This window comes from Conger conger, chromosome 13 (genome assembly GCF_963514075.1).
Source record: "Conger conger chromosome 13, fConCon1.1, whole genome shotgun sequence".
NCBI classification, from domain to species: Eukaryota; Metazoa; Chordata; class Actinopteri; order Anguilliformes; family Congridae; genus Conger; species Conger conger.
The window spans coordinates 9,772,512-9,789,921 of record NC_083772.1 but is presented as its reverse complement, the minus strand read 5'-3'; the positions used below and the strand labels follow the sequence as shown (position 1 = coordinate 9,789,921).

The 17,410-nt window shown below is 45.3% G+C and overlaps 1 protein-coding gene across 5 annotated transcripts in view; it reads left to right on the top strand.

The window, feature by feature from the left end:
* Positions 1 to 1,690: 1,690 nt before the first annotated feature.
* The window catches only part of frya (furry homolog a (Drosophila)), a 108,033-nt gene continuing 92,313 nt past the window's right edge, over positions 1,691 to 17,410 (top strand). For 3 of the 5 annotated variants that reach the window (XM_061217630.1, XM_061217633.1, XM_061217629.1), the window contains exon 1: positions 11,244 to 11,735. In XM_061217630.1, the coding sequence (XP_061073614.1) occupies positions 11,555 to 11,735 (181 nt within the window). In that variant the 5' untranslated portion in view covers positions 11,244 to 11,554. Of the gene's footprint in view, positions 1,833 to 11,226; positions 11,736 to 17,410 lie in introns of those variants that run through there. The other 2 variants (XM_061217634.1, XM_061217635.1) reach the window with 2 other exon arrangements.

The window sequence follows — 17,410 nt, the reverse complement described above, 5'->3', positions numbered from 1 at the left end:
CTTAACTTACAAGGCGTTAAAAAGGGCTTACTTACAAGATTACCTAAAAGACCATTTTATCTCTTGTAGTCCTGCATGACTCCCCAGTTTTCAAAAAGATGGCTGGCCTTAATTTTAGAGTTGTTGACCAGCGAGCAAAGGTTTTTATATTTTTGTTGTTAACAAAAGCATGTGGTTATAATGTTCTTGTCAGATATGTTGCTTAGGCTACTCAATGTAATACATCTTAGGAGCATACAGAGAATTTCATTCAAATGCCACTCTTTCCAGGTCACATATTATAAACAAATGGCCTGCGTGGTTGCAGTTGTACCTTGGGACGAATCTTTTGTTTAGCGCTCCATGACAGCATTAAACATCATCTGCTTCCTTGTTTTGCACTGCATGATTACTCTGTCCAAGCCATGGCCTCCTTAACATTGCTGACACTGGAGTAAGTGCTGACTAGAAGGGATCCTTTCTGAATCTGATTCTCCATGTAGAGCTAGGTACTTTTCCCATGTAGGTAGGTCCATTTCATTGCTGTTGCAACCCTTGGCTTGATCAGGACATACACTGGAACTTGCCTTCATCTTTCATGACCAATTAACCTGTTAGGACTTAAAATGAAATAATGACCATACAAAATATCTTATTCGAATCACTATCCTACTTTATGTTTCAACTGCTGTACTGACTCTTTATTCTGTAGTAATGTACAGGATTAACAGTATAGAAGTATAGATTCTAGGCAATTTTGTTAAAGTTAAATCCACTGTAAAACCTTACTTTTGTTGCTTTTAATTTAGTTTAATTTTCTTTTCTTATTTATTGTTTATATCCTGTACTAACTGTTTTATTCAGATCATTTCACAGTTAATTTGCAATTGCCGGTGTTAAGAGATGCTTTAAATTAGCCTATAAGTACATTTTAATCAAGATATTATGTATTTTGTATATATTCCCATTGACATCTGCTTCATATTTGGAATTTTTAGCTTAGCCTTTAAGTTTAAAATGATGATCATGAAAACATACATAACCCCAGGGCTACCACCCCCACAAAACAACCCTCTGTCGTGGCCAAAAAAAAGTGTATCAGAGCAGCGATAGAGCTGTGTTATATAGTATCCAAGTGACAAATTCTTCTTGTCAAAAGCTGATGGTATTGCTGAAATAAATTACTTGCAGCAAATGTTCCACGTATGAGTCATTGCTAGCACAGGAATCCTCTTGAGTTTACATTCTCTGCCTCACGCTGAACTGTCAACGCACAGAATTATTAGCGCATTTGCGCTAGGTCTGTATAAAACTTATTTTAGAAAACAACTTTTTAAAAACTTTTGAAAATAATATGATTACCACACGTTGCACAGTTTTGACATGTCAGAAGCTTTTAAAGACCGATTAATGAGTTGCTTACAGGACATCTTTATAACTTTATACGATTTTAATATAGCTTAAAGAGACGATATGTTGCCGTCTTAGCTTCCTCAATTTGCAAGAATGTTTTTATATATAAGAAATGCCTTTATACATAAGGATATGTATATTTGTTGTGTTCTGGGACATCAGTAAGTAGCTACCCAAAATGACAGGCGTGTAAATTAACTGCACTGGTGTTTTCTTCGTAAAGTGAGCATCTACTGCGTTGCCAGGGGTGGAGCTTTCTCTACACCATCACTCACGGCTCAGGAGAGAGAGGGGAAGAGAAAAAAAAAATGATGGTCGAAAGAAGTGAAGAATTTTTCTGAGCAAGTGCAATAGCCTACAGGGACCCAGTCAAACCGCGTTTGGACGAAGTTTTCCACGAAGCAATGGGGACGTGAAGCAGGAGCCCCCGAGCAGAAGCGGTAATAACATGTTGTAAATGGCTACGTTGAGAGATGTTCATTAGCTAGCTATTTGTTCGGCAGCCTAGTACCGCTAGCTATCAACTCGTGAGCTGTAACCATCAAATAAACGCGGTTCTCAATCAAACATTTATGCTAACCTACCTAGCTAACAGATAATAAAAAAACAATGTTAATCCCAGTATTATGCCTGAGTGTTGAAGTAACGTTAGCAAGATCATTAAAGTTTCCTTGGTGCTGTAGCACACTCTTAGTTAACTGACAGCGAGATACTGTATAGTATCACGCACCTCTTGCTAATCGCAATGAACGGTTAAATTACGTAAGCTTAACTATCGAATTTTTCAGTGACAATACCTTGATACCTAGATCATTTTATTGGGTTTGCAAAACTTTTATTCTAAGTTGAGCATGCAAATGCACATTATTTCCCGTACGGATGCACGCATATTATTTTTGACGTTGCAGTTCATATGCTATCTAATATGGCAGGTGCTAACAAGCTAGCAAGCCAGCTGTCATCGAAATATTAAATTATTGTCTGTAGCTCTGCATCATATTTTTCATTGATGCAATGGCACAGAAACTTTATTCTTGCTTGAGTCGGGAGAACACCTGTAGCGAGAGTTGCAAACTTGCATCAGCGAATCAAAGATCTAAAGGCTATATAACTTTTCGGTTACATGTATATTACTCACGGAAGCGTGGACCGACTGATAGAAGCCGTTTTCCGCTTTTTTTATTGGCCTACACGCTAGAACATAATTTGAATAAGTTCCCTTAGTGAATGAGCCCTGTTTCTTGCGTTCATTGGTTGGACACATTTCTTTCTGGAGTTTCATTTCTTTTTTAAATGTAACGTTAGCTGAAAGTGAATCTTCATAGTGAAAGATCTATTTTGAAATAAATACAAATTCTTAAAGTTGTAGTTCAATGTTTTGAACTCTGTTTTCAAAAGGAGGGTGTTTGGATGTTTTTCAAAAGTTTCTTTTTGCTTTGCAAACACAGAAAATCATGTTTTGTGAATCTTTTAAAGAAAATATAAATATTTCCATAGGACCATCAGGACTGTTGCTGTCTGTATTGAATAAGCAGCCACTGGTTCTATTACCAGTAAGGACACACCCTTGCAACACTGAACAGGATATCTTCTGAAATTATCCCGGTATGAATAAGTAATGTTTAAGTTCTATACATGCTGAAGGTGTGTCAAAAGAAATGTTTGAGTAACTATGTGTGCCTATATATAGGCTATGTTTTTTCAACTTTTCCTATATTCAAAATTATTCAAAGACACGTCATGATCAGTGCAAATGTAAGGTAGGTTGTGACTGTCAGCTTGAACATATCTTCCCGTCAAGGGGAAATCAGCTGTTATGCTTGTTTCGCTCTGAGTGCTTCAGTTGGGGCTGTAGCAAAACAGCAGGCTTTTGGTGTGAAACAATGAGCGCTGTCGTCACCTAGGCGACAAACTGTCATTTGAATCTACAGGGAGCTAAATATAGGTTTGCTATGGAGATTTCTGTATGTATCTCAGATTCAAATGCCTTTCATATATTTGGTGCTCAGCAAAACACATTGTTTGTCTAATAGAGTAGGCTGTACTTGATCCGACTTGGATCCGACTTGATCCGACTTGGATTTAATCTCTGTTACAGCAGAACTGTTGTATATAGAGAGAGCTCATGAATAAGCAGTGGATCCATAGTGTCTGTTCATTTTATTTCGATGCGCATGGTCCTCCTCTTTATGTCAGAGGTTTGAGAGTCTGTTGTTTGTGTGGTATTATAGCTCTGACTACTGCAGACAATTTCACAGATGAGCAAGTTTGGATTGTGCTTGTGTCATTTGGGCTTCATTAGGTCTTCTCTGGATGTAGCTAGTCTCCAATTTTGTTCGATTTGCCACCCCCACTTCTCACCAAAAAGGCCATTCCTATTTAGGCTATGTAGGCTATATTGTTTTTTGGGTTTGGTACCACTGTTTAAGTTCTTATTCATAAAAATATTTGAAAATTGAGGCTCTGACAGTTATGTCCTCTCAAATTAGCTTCTTCACCTGCAGCTTGCTAATGAGTTGGGTATACAGGACTGCTGTCAGTATGTAGCCTAGGGGCCCGGCACCAATGCACGGATATTTTAATATCTCTGCCTCAGTTTGACTAAATAACTTTTAGTTGATCGTTTTTGACTTTAATTACTGGTTTTTGAGCTTGCTCGGGAACAAAAGACCGAAAGGCCAGTCAGGAGGAGAAGTCGAGGAGAAGTAAGAAGTAATGCTCCTTTTGTGTCACCTGATACAGGTGACACTCCTGTGCGCGTGGTTCCAGTGTCACACTGAGGCTGGTCGCTGAGTTCAATGCCCTTTCTCAGGAGCCAGGACAGCGAGGACTCAATGCAAGATGCAAAAGAACACAATCGGCCCGCCGGTAACCAGATAGCCTGACCTCACCGTCAGCAGCCCGGCGCCGCCCCCCTGCGTCCCCTGCTTCCTCATTGGGCGTGGCTTGGCCAGGCCACGCCCCCCTGGGCCGATAACAGACAGGCAGTGTGAAGGACCGGTGTGGTGTGATGTGAAAGGGATCATTATGTGCAGCCCGCTCTGCTCTGTACGCAGGTGTTTGTGGGTCTGACCCATGGGGGCTAAGAGGGCAGTGATATGGACCGGACCGGGGTGCCGTACGCTGCTCTGTTAGTCAATTTTTGTGCCACGTTAAGTAAACCCTAAAAGTTGTTGGTTTTACAGTAGTTGGGGCACTAGCTCTAGACAGAAGACCTGCTTTGTAGCCTGTGGACTATCAGTAATGTAATACTGTATGTCGTTTTCACAAATTGGTCACATGATGTGTTGTATTTTTAGCATTGGAGGGCTTTTTAGTGTAGGTGTTTTGAATTGTACCTTCCAGTGCCAGTACATTAAATTCCAAATCTTCAGTGCTGGTCTTGGCAGTCACCCCTATAAACATGTATGCATAATGTGCATGCATGTCTGTGTGTGTGTGGGAGTGAATGCTTGTCTGTTTGTTTGTGTGTGTGTGTGTGTGTGTGTGTGTGTGTGAATGGGAGTGAATGCCTGCCTGTGTTTGTGTGTGTGTGTGTGTGTGTATGTGTGAATAGGAGTGAATGCTTGCCTGTTTGTCTTTGCATGCTTTTGTGTGCACGTGTGTGCATGCATGCCTCTGTATTTGCATACAGCACCTGTGTATATGCTTGTGTGTGCAAAAACCGTTCACGCAGAAATGTATTTGTACATGCGTTTGTGTATGTGTCTGTATTTTCATACATGTGTGCAAACTACAATTTTGCCAAGGCACTTCATGCTAATTCAGGATTATACAATTATGCAAGACTGTGGGTGTGTAGGCAGTTGGTGAGAAAACCGAGGAACGCTGGGGAAAGAGAGTTATGCAGGCCTGGGTTCCTCAACAGCCTGATTCTGAATGGCTCCCCGTAGGAAGGCTCCGCTCGAAAAGCCCTGGGGGATCGCACCTTAAGGGTTGCGATTGTGACAGCAGGGCTGTGTGCCTTGCAGCCGGATGAGGAATCAGGAAGAGACGTGCGCAGTTAGACTGCAGGAGAGCATGTAGAACCCGACAGCAGCCTGAAGCCAACGAGAAGAAAAGCAGATGTATGTGTCACGAAACTCAGATATTTTCCCGTCATGCTCGTGTACGTTCATTAACAGACAGTTCCCCTGTTGCGTAACCAAACCTCTGCGTCTGCACGTGAACACACCACCAGCACACCCGTCTCTAGTTTCTGCCGTGCTTAATGTTATTTAGGTCTTTACACACACACACGCACGCACAGAAAATTTGGGCTGGGGGGATATTAACTTTAAATGAGCTTTCCTAATATTAGATCTGTATCAATTATTCACCAGGCCTGGCTCGGCCCACGCCAGGCCACAGACCGCTCTTCACCATAGCAACCGCTTGCAGGGTTCTGTGGGTGCCTGGAGGTGTTGGTTTCCCTTGCTTCCCCACTCTCATGGAGGCATGCGCCACTAACGTTCTTCAGCTTCTCCCTCCATTAAATATAGAACATTTCGGTCAACTTTCTTAACCCAGACAAAAATGTGTCATTAGAATGTTCTTAATGGAACATTCTAGTGCTGATGTAACAATGGTAACTGAAAACTGTGGAGTTCTAGAACACTGACTTAGAAGGAACTTTAGTAGGTATCAGAAAAAAACAAAACTATTCCAAGTGTGTTCCAGGTGTGTTATTTATTTATTTTGCTGCCTTAGTTACTGTTCCACGGCGGTACTTATTCTTTTTTTTATTTGGCAGACACCATTATCTAGAGTGACTTTACAGATCAGAAAAGGTTTCCAGTTGCTGCATAGCTTACATCTGTTTAAGTGTGCCTAACCATTTATGATTTTAACCTGTTACAGATCGTGGTTAAACTGTCTAGGTAGTAAGTCAGGTTGTGTGAGAGTTGATAAACCTGTGAGCTACCATTGTGCCATTATAATAATACAATCATATCATATGAGCTCTGAATATTAATCTTAAGCATTTGATATTGGATTGCTTTGCGGTGTTCGGCATTTAACTAGTGATATGAGGGTACTAGTCCTGTTCCATGGGCAATAATGGACTGCATATTGCTGCATTTCTATTGGCTGAGTCTCCGCTCATGTTGCTGCAGAAAATGGTGGTTTTGATGTTGACAGAAATGCTTGGTTTTGTAACTTTGGTGAAACTTCCTTACCCCCAAATTCAGCCATGCTGGAGTGTGGGTGGATCACCAACGATCCTGCTCGATTTCTTCCTATGCGCTGGCTATCCACTGAGAATGTGATATGTGGTTCTTAGCCTGTAGCACAGTGCACTCCTGGGGTGGGGAACCACTGGAGAGTGAGTCTGATTCCTAAGTAGGGCATTGAGGCTGATATGGGCTGTATTTTGCAACCAGTAGAGGGCGATGAAGAGAAGGGAGTGAGCTGACCAAGATGGGGCTTGAGATTGAGATGACCAGTCAGGCTGTGAATGAGTGGATGACTTCGGACGGTCAGATGGCTGTGGCAGGGAGCATAGAGGTGAAGTGCTTTAGCATCATGGGCAGTCGTGTAGTACATTAATATACTTAGATGCTAAGCCTAAAGCCTGAGACCGGAGTCAGAGACTGTCTGCTTTATAATGTTAACTGAAAGAGTATAAACTGTGAGTACAAATGCTCAAGTGTATACTCTTTCATTTAACATGATAAAACAGATAGGCCTCCTGCCAATTCCCTTCAGTTGAGAAACAACATTACAACTGTGCCTTCATGCTTGTGGCCACTAGATGGCGAGCATACACCATAGTTTCATTTTGACTGTTGACTGTTGGGACTTCCTGTTTAAATACTGAAAGGCAATACAAGTTGTGGCACTCAAAGGGATATTTCTGTTTTAGTATGTCAATGCACAACTTCATCAATAAAACAATGTCTGTAGCTAAGCTAACATGGCTTCCTGTGACTTATTTGCAGTCATTTGAGGTAAAGTTACAGTATTGTGTCACGCAATTCCGTCGCATGTCCACAAACGGTAATCCTTATTTTGTGTTTTCGGGAGTTGTTGTGTCTACCAATGGATATGTAAACATTTCTGCTCTGTTTGCTTATCATGAGCCTGTGATTCTGGCAGCAGACCCATGGTATCCCTCCAACGTCCTGCTTATTAGAAAATACAAACATTGACCAGGGTGGGATAAACAAGAGTTGAGATTAGATGTCTTTGAGATATTTTCGTCTTGAGTTAAAAATGCTACAAAAAGACCAAACAATTTAGGTATTGGTATTGGAAATGGTGGAAACAACAGACATAACTGAGCAGAGCTTAACGTGAGTGGGTTTGTTTATGGCTCAGGTTCGTGTGTACAGTGCAGAGCTCAGTCCCCTGGTGGGGCTCAGGCATGCGAGTTGTCCGTTTGTCCTGCGGTTCTGCTGAAAGGTGCGGACGGGTTTAGCACACGCGACTGACGACAGAGGGGAGCAAACCAGGAGACTTGGCTTTTTTTTTAAACGATACGAGAGGTCACATGACTGGCTGCAGAGTAATTGTGATTCAGACTGTCATCGTGTTAATGCGTGCGACGTTTGACACATGCAGTCAGCGGTGACGACATTTTTTTGGTTTTATTTTGTATGAAGACCTCGAGGCATGATTCGATTATTATGTTAATACAATTTTGCATAGGACATTGTGAGCATATCCTTCTACAGTATGTCCTGGAGTTAAACCAGTGTGTGGTGTAGCATTCATTTTCAAGAGAGCAATAATCAAGCTTACCCACACTTGTGTTTGATCTCATTTAATAGTAAATGAGTGCAAACACATCTGAAGGCACAAATACAAAATATCTCTACAGACTGCAGTTTACATACCGTAGCATCATAACAGAATTTATTAAGTGAGAACTTTAAGCAAAGGAATGGGTCTGTAATTAGGCTAGGTCTTGTGTGTCCGCAGTGCGTGGTTAGAGCATTGACTTGGGTTGAATGCCTCTGTTTATTTTGCACCTGTTATTTTTGGAGAATTATTATTAAAGTAGGCCAGAAGGCAGTCATATCTCCCTGACAGGAGCTTACTGTACTCTGTAGACGTTCAGTCCAGCTCCATTTCCAGTTATTTGTGGTAGCCGGATGATGGAAATGTTTAAGAGTGTCTGTGGTCTGTATTCAGCACAGGTGTGTGTGTGTGCGCACAACCCTTTTTATACAAATAGTTCTTCTTTCCACATAAACGCGGGTGCTTCTGCTTGTACATGTATCTACTGTACATGTCCCGCTTGAACAATGCAAGCCTTAAGCATGGTATTGTTGTGGTATCTGACTTCCATGTGATCTGGGAGGGGCGCTAAGGGAAGGGGAGGAGTGAGGTTACGTTTCACTGCAGACTCCTCTGATCTTTACACTACCTGGATGGGCTGAACCGTATCGCTTTCCTGTGGAGACTCCTTACCCCACAACTCATTTCACAATTCTGCTTCTGTACTGCACAGAGATTAGACAGAATCAACTGCCATCTTGTTTCACCTCACAATGACAGTCTGCTGAATTAGTGTCTAAATGTATGCAATTTGAATGGCTGTGCTTGTAATAATTTGCTCTAGGCTAGTCATAACACTGTGAGGAAAAAACAAACGAATGAATTGAACTAGCATTTCACTTAACAAGTGATTCCACTTTTTAGCTCTTCAGTAAAGCTTGTGTCCTTTAGACTTTGTGACTTTAATCACTTTGTGTGATGAAAATGGGGTGCTGTCAGTGTGTTATTGGGAACCTTGAAGCCTTCGAGGCTCCGTGTATAACACAGTGCCTGGTTCAGACAGCTTCACTTCTTTGACAAGAAAATTATTGGAGCTCATCCAGCTGTTCTCTAGTGCAGAGGTAACAGAATGCTTTGGTGTTCATAGGTTACTGTGAGCCTATTGTGTGTCTAAGTGTTTGTCTTAGTTGTGGAATAAAGTGGGTTTTTTTTGTTTTTGTTTTTCATTCTTTGGGTCGGTCTTCATTTGAAACAACAGCACTGTAAGAACCAAGGTTGTGTTGTGCTTATTGCGTTGTACTTGCAAAGGAGTTTGCTGACAGGTGAGGTATGTGTTGTGTAGATGCCAGTGTAGCCTGCGGGGAGAGTGCTTCTTCATTTTCTCTGCCCTGTGTATGTATCTCATCTCTGACAGTTGGAATGGAATGGAAAAATAAATCTAATGGCTTCTAATTTCTCCAACGCACAGTGGTGTAATGGTGTCATTTTGGGCTTTGTAAAGCAAATTCTTGTCCCATTGAAGTGATTTTTTCCCCCTTCACTAAAGGTAGTTTTGTTGTGTTCTGCGAGCCTGGCAGAAAAACACAGTGCTTTCTCTATCCTCTCAGGGTGACGTGTGGAGGGGGTCCCTCCCTGCCTGTTTCAGCTCCTATCGCCTGGCCTCATTACATTTTAATCACAGCTTCCTGTTTGCAGGACCCAAATTACCGCAGAAAGAGCTGTTGTTGTTGTTTTCTCAGGGAGGGACCTGCGTTCGCCCGAGCTCACACGCCCGACGCCTGCTCCTTGGGTCTGCTAACATTTCAGCTGCCAAAGAGCGGGGGAAAGAATAGGCAGATTGTTCCGCGCCAGCCTTTAAAATGTGGTCACTTCATAAAACAGAAAACGCCTTTCGCTCCTTCGCGCAGCGTGTTTGTACGGCTGACGTAGTCGGGCTGTGGAAAAAGCCTGTTCATTCAGGATCGGGAGATGTACATGTGACTGAATGTCTCTTTCATTTGACGGGGCTGCTAAATGAAAAAATAACAGATGAGTAACACGTGGTTTGATCTCCATAACTGGGTTAGTTTATTTATCTTTTCTCGTTCCTGGTGAAGTGACACAGTTTGTCTGGTGCCAAAAAGGTTCCTCAAGGGTGCTAGAACCCCTCTTGAACCTTCTGCTGCCGGCTGGGTGTGTTGTAACATGTTTCTGGTGTGACACAACAGAAAATGGAAGCACAGTGACAGATTGTTCTCTTCTCTAGTGTGCACACGCATATGTGTGTGTGTGAGTGTGTGTGTGTGTGTGTGAATGTGTGTGTGTGTGTGTGTGTGTGTTTGTGTGTGTGTGAGTGTGTGTGTGTGTGTGTGTTTGTATGTAACACTGTGTGAGTTGTGTGTGTGTATGACTGTATGAGTGTGTGTGTGTGTGTTTGTGTGTGAGACTGTGAGTGTGTGTGTGTGTGTGTGTGTGTTTGTTTGTACCTGTGTGTGAGTGTGTGTGTGTGTGTATATGACTGTGTTTGAGTGTGAGACTGTGTGTGTGTGAATGTGTGTGTGTGTGTGTATGTGTGTGTACCTGTGTGTGCGAGGTTGTTTTGAGCTGAAGAGGACTCAGCCGCAGGGAACAGGCCCATTGCACACAGGAGGGTTTGGGGCTGGTGCAGGTGTTGGGGATGCAGCGTCTTGACAACCATTACAAAACACAGGAGCAGGAGGTGTTGGGAGCTCTGTGGATCCCTGGGCCGGATCAGAGAGGAAGGACACAGGCTCTGGTGACCAACACTGAGGGGAACAGTGTGGGACAGGACCGACACTCTCAATCAGACCCCAGCTCCCTCTGCCTCTCTCTCACTCTCACCCTCTCCAGCTGGCTCCTCTCTGTTCCTGTCTTTCCTCCTCTCTCTCTTTCTCTCTTGCTTTCTCTTTCTCTTTCTCGCTCTTGCTCTCTCTCTCTTGCTCCCTCTCTTTCTCTCTCTCTAGCTCTCTTGTTCAATCACTCTGTCTCTCACTCTATTTTGCTTGCTCTCTATCTGTTTGTCTCTCTCTCTTCCTCAATGGCTCTCTCTCTCCCTCTTTCTCTCTCTCTCTTCTGAAAAAGAGGGAGGGGCCCTCCACCCAGTAATCCTACACCTGCCCAATTCATGCATGTTACTGTAACTGGCTAAACTGCCCTGACAAGTGCGAGCTTTAAAACACAGCAGCCGGGGGATCGAGCTGGGAGCTCTGCCTGCCTGTCTCCTCTCAAGAGAACTACGCTGTGCCCGAGAGAGAAGGGAGGGGAGCCGCAGAAAGGGAAAAACACACACACACACTCACTCACACTCACTCACACACACACACACACACACTCACAACCCGAGGAGGGGAACAAGGCAGGAAAAGAGAAGTGGAAGGTGTGCAGAGTGCACGGATCTCTCCATGCTGAAGGAGGGTGAAGCCTGAGGTTCCGTGGGCTGCCCCCCACGCCGCGTTCGGAGATGTCTTTAGAGGAGTTTGTCTTCGGGGACGTTGCGGAGAACGGGCTCTCTCATGGCCAGGATCCGGAGGGGGCTCTCCTGGAGCAGATGGCCAGCCTGGCCGCGGACCTGCATCCGCCCGGAAACTTCCGCGTGAAGTTCAAAAAGAAGCAGAACAAGAAGAGGCCCACCATCCTGGAAGGTAGGACGCTGTTTAGACACGCTCCTCTCCTCCGCGAGGGCTTCAGCACCTGGGCTGTTTTGTTTTGGAGGAGCGAGGGGCTTTTTTTCTGAAACCTGAGAGGCCGAGCCGATTTCACCGCGAACTCCAGCCCGGTTGCCGCGCCGACTCGTTCGCAACGGACAGATTTAAACCGCCACCTCTCAGTGCTTTGTGTGAAAACCACAGCCTTGTGATGATTTAGCCGCGGCAGGAGCCCAGCAGTGCTGTCAGTAGCATAGCTGTTGCCCATCTTGTGCATCACAGCGGTAATGTAGGAATACGTTTTCATACGCTCTTTATAGTGAAGTACTGAACTATGCCCTCTGAATTCGTAAGAAATTCTGACCTTATGTTGTTTCTGCCATCCCCTCTAAAGGGTCATCTCTTGCCCCTGTCAGAATTACATTTGTGTTTCTTCCTTCTTTGACATTAGCGAGTAGATGGCAGTGTCTCAGAAAGCGCAGATTTGCCCATCGTAGCGGAGCGGTTGCGTTTTAGGGTGTTGTTGTTGAGCTCTGTGTGTTAGTGGTCCTTGGGTCTCTTTGAGCTCTGTGTGTCAGTGGTCCCAGGCTCTCTTTGCGCTCTGTGTGTCAGTGGTCCTTGGTTCTCTTTGAGCTCTGTGTGTCAGTGGTACTGGTTCTCTTTGAGCTCTGTGTGTCAGTGGTACTGGTTCTCTTTGAGTTTTGTGTGTCAGTGGTCCTTGGTTCTCTTTGAGCTCTGTGTGTTAGTGGTCCCAGGCTCTCTTTGAGCTCTGTGTGTTAGTGGTCCCAGGCTCTCTTTGAGCTCTGTGTGTTAGTGGTCCCAGGCTCTCTTTGAGCTCTGTGTGTCAGTGGTCCTTGGTTCTCTTTGAGCTCTGTGTGTCAGTGGTACTGGTGCACTTTGAGCTCTTGAGTGTCAGTGGTCCCAGTGGTCAGTGGTCCCAGGGCTCTTCCAGGGCTGGGCTGGAGCTCAGAAGCCGGTGTTTTGGGAAGTATGTACAGGCTGAACTGAAGCTGCTCCAGGGCCAGGAGCACTGTGTCCAGCCTCCCCTCACCTGTAGCCTCTCTACACAGCCTCTGTGTGTGATCATTCAGAGCGCTTCTGAGAGGTGTGTGTGTGTGTGAGAGAGAGTGAGAGTGTATGCGTGTGTATCTGTGTGGTCATTCAGTGTGCTTCTGAGAGGTGTCTGTGGTCCGTGTGGGAATGTGTGTGTGTGTGTGTGTGTGCATACAGTATGTGTGTGTGAAAGAGGAGGACAGAGAAAAATGCAGAAGCAAGAAGCCGAAAAGCACAGTAGCACTGAGAAAGAGAGAGTTGGGGTGATTAGGTCACAGGAGAAGTAGGTGGGGAAGAGAGGGTTGTGTGAGAGGGAGAGTAATTGAGGAGGGTCACAGCCCTGTCTGATATTATTCAACGTGCGTTAGCGACGGCCTCGCAGGCCTGCTCTCCGTCTCCGCGTGGAAACGGCTCATTTGGCTAAATCATCTGTTCCTGCTCTCTCACACCACTGCCAATAAATCCGGGAAATGTACTGAAGGAACGAGGCTTGTGCTTTACCTGAGGATGTTGTACTTACAGGGACATGATCGTGTCAAATAAACAGTCATAAATACAATCACAATCAGTTTCACTACTGTGGCCCAGTTAAACAATATGCAATAAAACAACGCATTAACAAAAGCAAACTTTACTGAACTAGTTGGCATGTTGCTACCCAGGAAGTTTACTCTACTGTTGGTAGTCTGGGTGTATTTTTATTTGTTTTGCTTTGGTTCAGTGTCATAAAGTCTACAAGCTGAGGTGCTGTTGCATAGGTTGCATATGATGATCAAGTAAAACGTGCATATTCAGGATATTCAAACAGTCTGTGTATCCCACATTTTTATGACAATTTCAGTAAGAGGGACAGGAACCTTTTTTCGGAAGCTGGATAAAAAAACAAGCAAGCAAGCGTGTTCATTGATAATGTAATGAAGTTTAAAAATAAAATCAGTCTGCAGTGTGAGTTTGACCACCAGTAAACAGTGCTGTGGCTACATCGGCGGGAGTGGCTGAGACAGTGCATCTCCTTCCTGTGAGACTCGCGTAACCCGCCCGGGGTTGGGAGGGGCGCCCGCGGGGACGCTCTTAACGGGGACGCTCCCGATGGGACGGACCCCTGCCCCTGTCACCGCACGCCGCGTGACCCGCCCTCTGCGTGTGCGCCGCGTTCCCTCCGCCGGCCTCCGAGGACACACATCGACAGGGCCTTCACACGCGCGGCTCCAGTTCTTCTTGGAAGATCCCAGTGAAGATTAGTCATGCACAGCTGGCATGATGCAAGATTGAGGGGGGGGGGGGGTGCATTCCTTATTTTGCCAGTGGCAGTGCCTGCTGCTACGCCGTGTGATCAAAGCCATCTCCTGTTCAATCCCGGGAACTCAAGGTGTCCTCTGCTCAGCTTGTTGTGAGTGTAAACAGCAGGCCTGGTCATGGAGAGAGAGAGAGAGAGAGAGAGAGAGAGACGGGTCGTAAACAGTGCCCAGGCCTTGCCAATACCTCAAGGCTCAAGGGCCTGACCAAAAAGTCAATTTACGCTTTGTCTGTACGCCTAGCCGAGTGGCTAAGGTAAGTATCTGGGACCCGGAAGGTTGGTGGTTCAAGCCACAATAACATCCGCACAGCGTGGGGCCCTTAACCCTGCATTGCTCCAGGGGGAGCCTGCTTAGTCTAATCAACTGTAAGTGGCTTTGGATAAAGGCGTCGGTTAAATAACAAAATTATTGAAATTATAAGCCTTCTCCCTGCCTCAGTACAGAAAGATAGATGGACAGATTCCGATTCTCCCATTAGAAACGCGTGATAAGCTGTAACAGCTGGAATGTCTCTGAACATAGTTGTTTTCCTGTGGGGGGGGGCTGCTGCTTTGGGACGGCTGCAGAGGCAGACTGGAGAACAGTACCACTCTACACGTTACTCCCCAAATACTTCAGCGCAATAAAGAGGCATCGCGGCCTGTTGGAACAGGATAACATTTCTGGAGAAGCTCACGCCCTTTCGCTGTAATGTGCAGCGGTTTCTCTCAAACAGGTCAGGCCCTCAGATGCTCTGTCACGGCGTTGCGGCCTCCGCCTACTATTTACGTGTCTACGGGCCAGGGATCATTTGTCACTGAGTCTGACATTGTAATTGTTTACTTTAAGATTGGAGGAGCCTTTCTTACGCAGCGTGGATGTGTTGGGCTGGGCCGCTCATGTGTGAACTCCATATATTGTTCACTGAGTGATAGGTTAAGGCTGGCCTTTGACGCAGTTCGACACATTAAAGTGAAGGCTGAATTCATCATGTCCTGTCATTTTTTATCAGTTCCTGGCAGGCGGGCTTAAAATGTTTCAGGTGAACAAATTAAGTGTTCTCACGCACTGCGTGTTGCTCGATTGCCTGTTGCCTAATTTTGGGATTATTATTTTTTTCTCAACGACATTGAAGTAAAACATGGACCATCGAGATGGTTCCCTTTAAGCCCTGTCCCCTCCCCCCTCGACTGTACCCTAGGTGATTTTGAGCATGCTCCCCCCCCCCCCCCCCCCCCCCCCTTCACCTCCATCCTGTTTAATGGTCTGGGCTCTGAAATGATTCAGCTGTGGGAATTACATAACCCTCTGCTTGGGACAGGGCTGCAGGGCTGAGATCTGATGAGATTCAAACTGATTCACCTCCAGGAGCGAGGCAGGGGAGCAACCCGGCATGTTCTTAGTGCTCCCTGTGCCAGCTCTGATCAGGGGGCCCTGGTCTTAGTGCTCCCTGTGCCAGCCCTGATCAGGGGGCCCTGTTCTTAGTGCTCCCTGTGCCAGCCCTGATCAGGGGGCCCTGTTCTTAGTGCTCCCTGTGCCAGCCCTGATCAGGGGGCCCTGTTCTTAGTGCTCCCTGTGCCAGCCCTGCTCTTAGTGCTCCCTGTGCCAGCCCTGATCAGGGGGCCCTACTCTTAGTGCTCTATAAAGCTCATGGTAAGAGAAGGTGCTGTCACGTATCTCAGTACCAGAGGAATTATTTTGTGTTGTTTTCCGACCACAACCTAAAAAAGCACAATCTTTGAATGTTCAATAAATAGATTTTGTGTGCATCCATCAAGACAAAATGCTTGAAGGTGTAGGTAGCTCTATTCAGTCTTAGCCGTTCTGCTTACAGTAGCTGATTCAGAGGTGGCTGTGCTCTGTGTGTTGCTCTATGAGCACAAATGAATTATTTCTGCAGAAAAAAGGATGACTTCCACGTCCCTGGAAACTGCTCACTTCCTCTTGTAGTTCTTAGTCACAGAAATTCCCTCATGAGATGAGTCTCAATCTGGTGAACATCCCTTTGACAGAGGACCGCAGTGCTTCTTTTCTCACCCTTTTCTATTTTTAAAAAACCGCTTGCTGTCCCGCAGAGCTCCAAAGCCCTCTCGTTTCCCGTTTCAGGTCGAGTACCAAAGCCGATGAGTGTGAAGAGTGAAATGGCTATTCACATCGCAATTCCGCGCTTACGTAAGCCGTGTGAAACTGTCAGTCACCCGCTGACTGCTGCACCCCCCACGCCCAGAGGATGTGACGTAGTCAGGGGCACCATAGCGGGGGGGGGGGGGACTGACAGGGGTCCTCAATTAATTGTGTGTGAATGGGGTAGCCTGGGGTGGTGGGGTCCAGTGATCTAAAGATCTGATCACGGGGCCCAAAATCCCTGATGGCACCCCTGGATGTAAGCACAAGGCTCTTACACTGGTGTATTCTATTCATGGGCGGCCTGTAGCATAGTGGTTAAGGTACATGACTGGGACCCACAAGGTCGGTTGTTCGATCCCCCCACAATAAGATCCGCACAGCCATTGGGCAACTGAGCAAGGCCCTTAAATCTGCATTGCTCCAGGGGAGGATTGTCTCCTGCTTAGTCTAATCAACTGTAAGTCGCTTTGGATAAAATCGTCGCGAAATGACATGTAATGTAATGTACTGCACACATGCCAGTCACTCTCTGGGTGTAGTGTAAGCACAAGGCTCTTATCGTATGTGTTATAAGCACAAGTCACTCTCTCGACCAGCACAGGGCAACAGTGTGCCTGTCGATTGCAAGAAAGACACGGGCCAGTCAGGGAGGGCAACACTGCATCTTCTTCATCCTGTGTGTGTGTGTGTGCGTGCATGTGTGTGTGTGTGTGCAGAGAGCTCAGGTCATTCACACCAAACTCAGTTAACACTGCATCACATCAAACACTGCATTTTTCCTTTTTAAACACTGAACGCACAAGCATAGGATTCTCTGAGTGCAAACAGTTTGCATTTGTGAAGTTGGTGTTTGATTTTAGATGACGTACCCGTAAATTACTGGACAGAGTTGTTTAGCACACTATTGTTTTGCTTCATAACACTACATTGGTAGTGTTTACATCAGCCAGTTAAAAGTAATTTTCCCCTTCATTTAAAAAGTAGAATATGAAATTTGTATTGCATATTATGATTTTGAGAAATCAGTCTTACCAAGCTATCAGCCTGCGTTCTCAACAGTCTTCCTGCACTGAAATGAGAAAAAAGTGGGCCTCTCAGCAAGGCTAGTTACAGCAATGGGTGCTACTGTAACATGCCACACCTAAGTTATTAAATGAAAAGGCAAGCATAGATTCAGCTGAAAAATAAAAGACGTACGTACAGTAGATGTGTGTA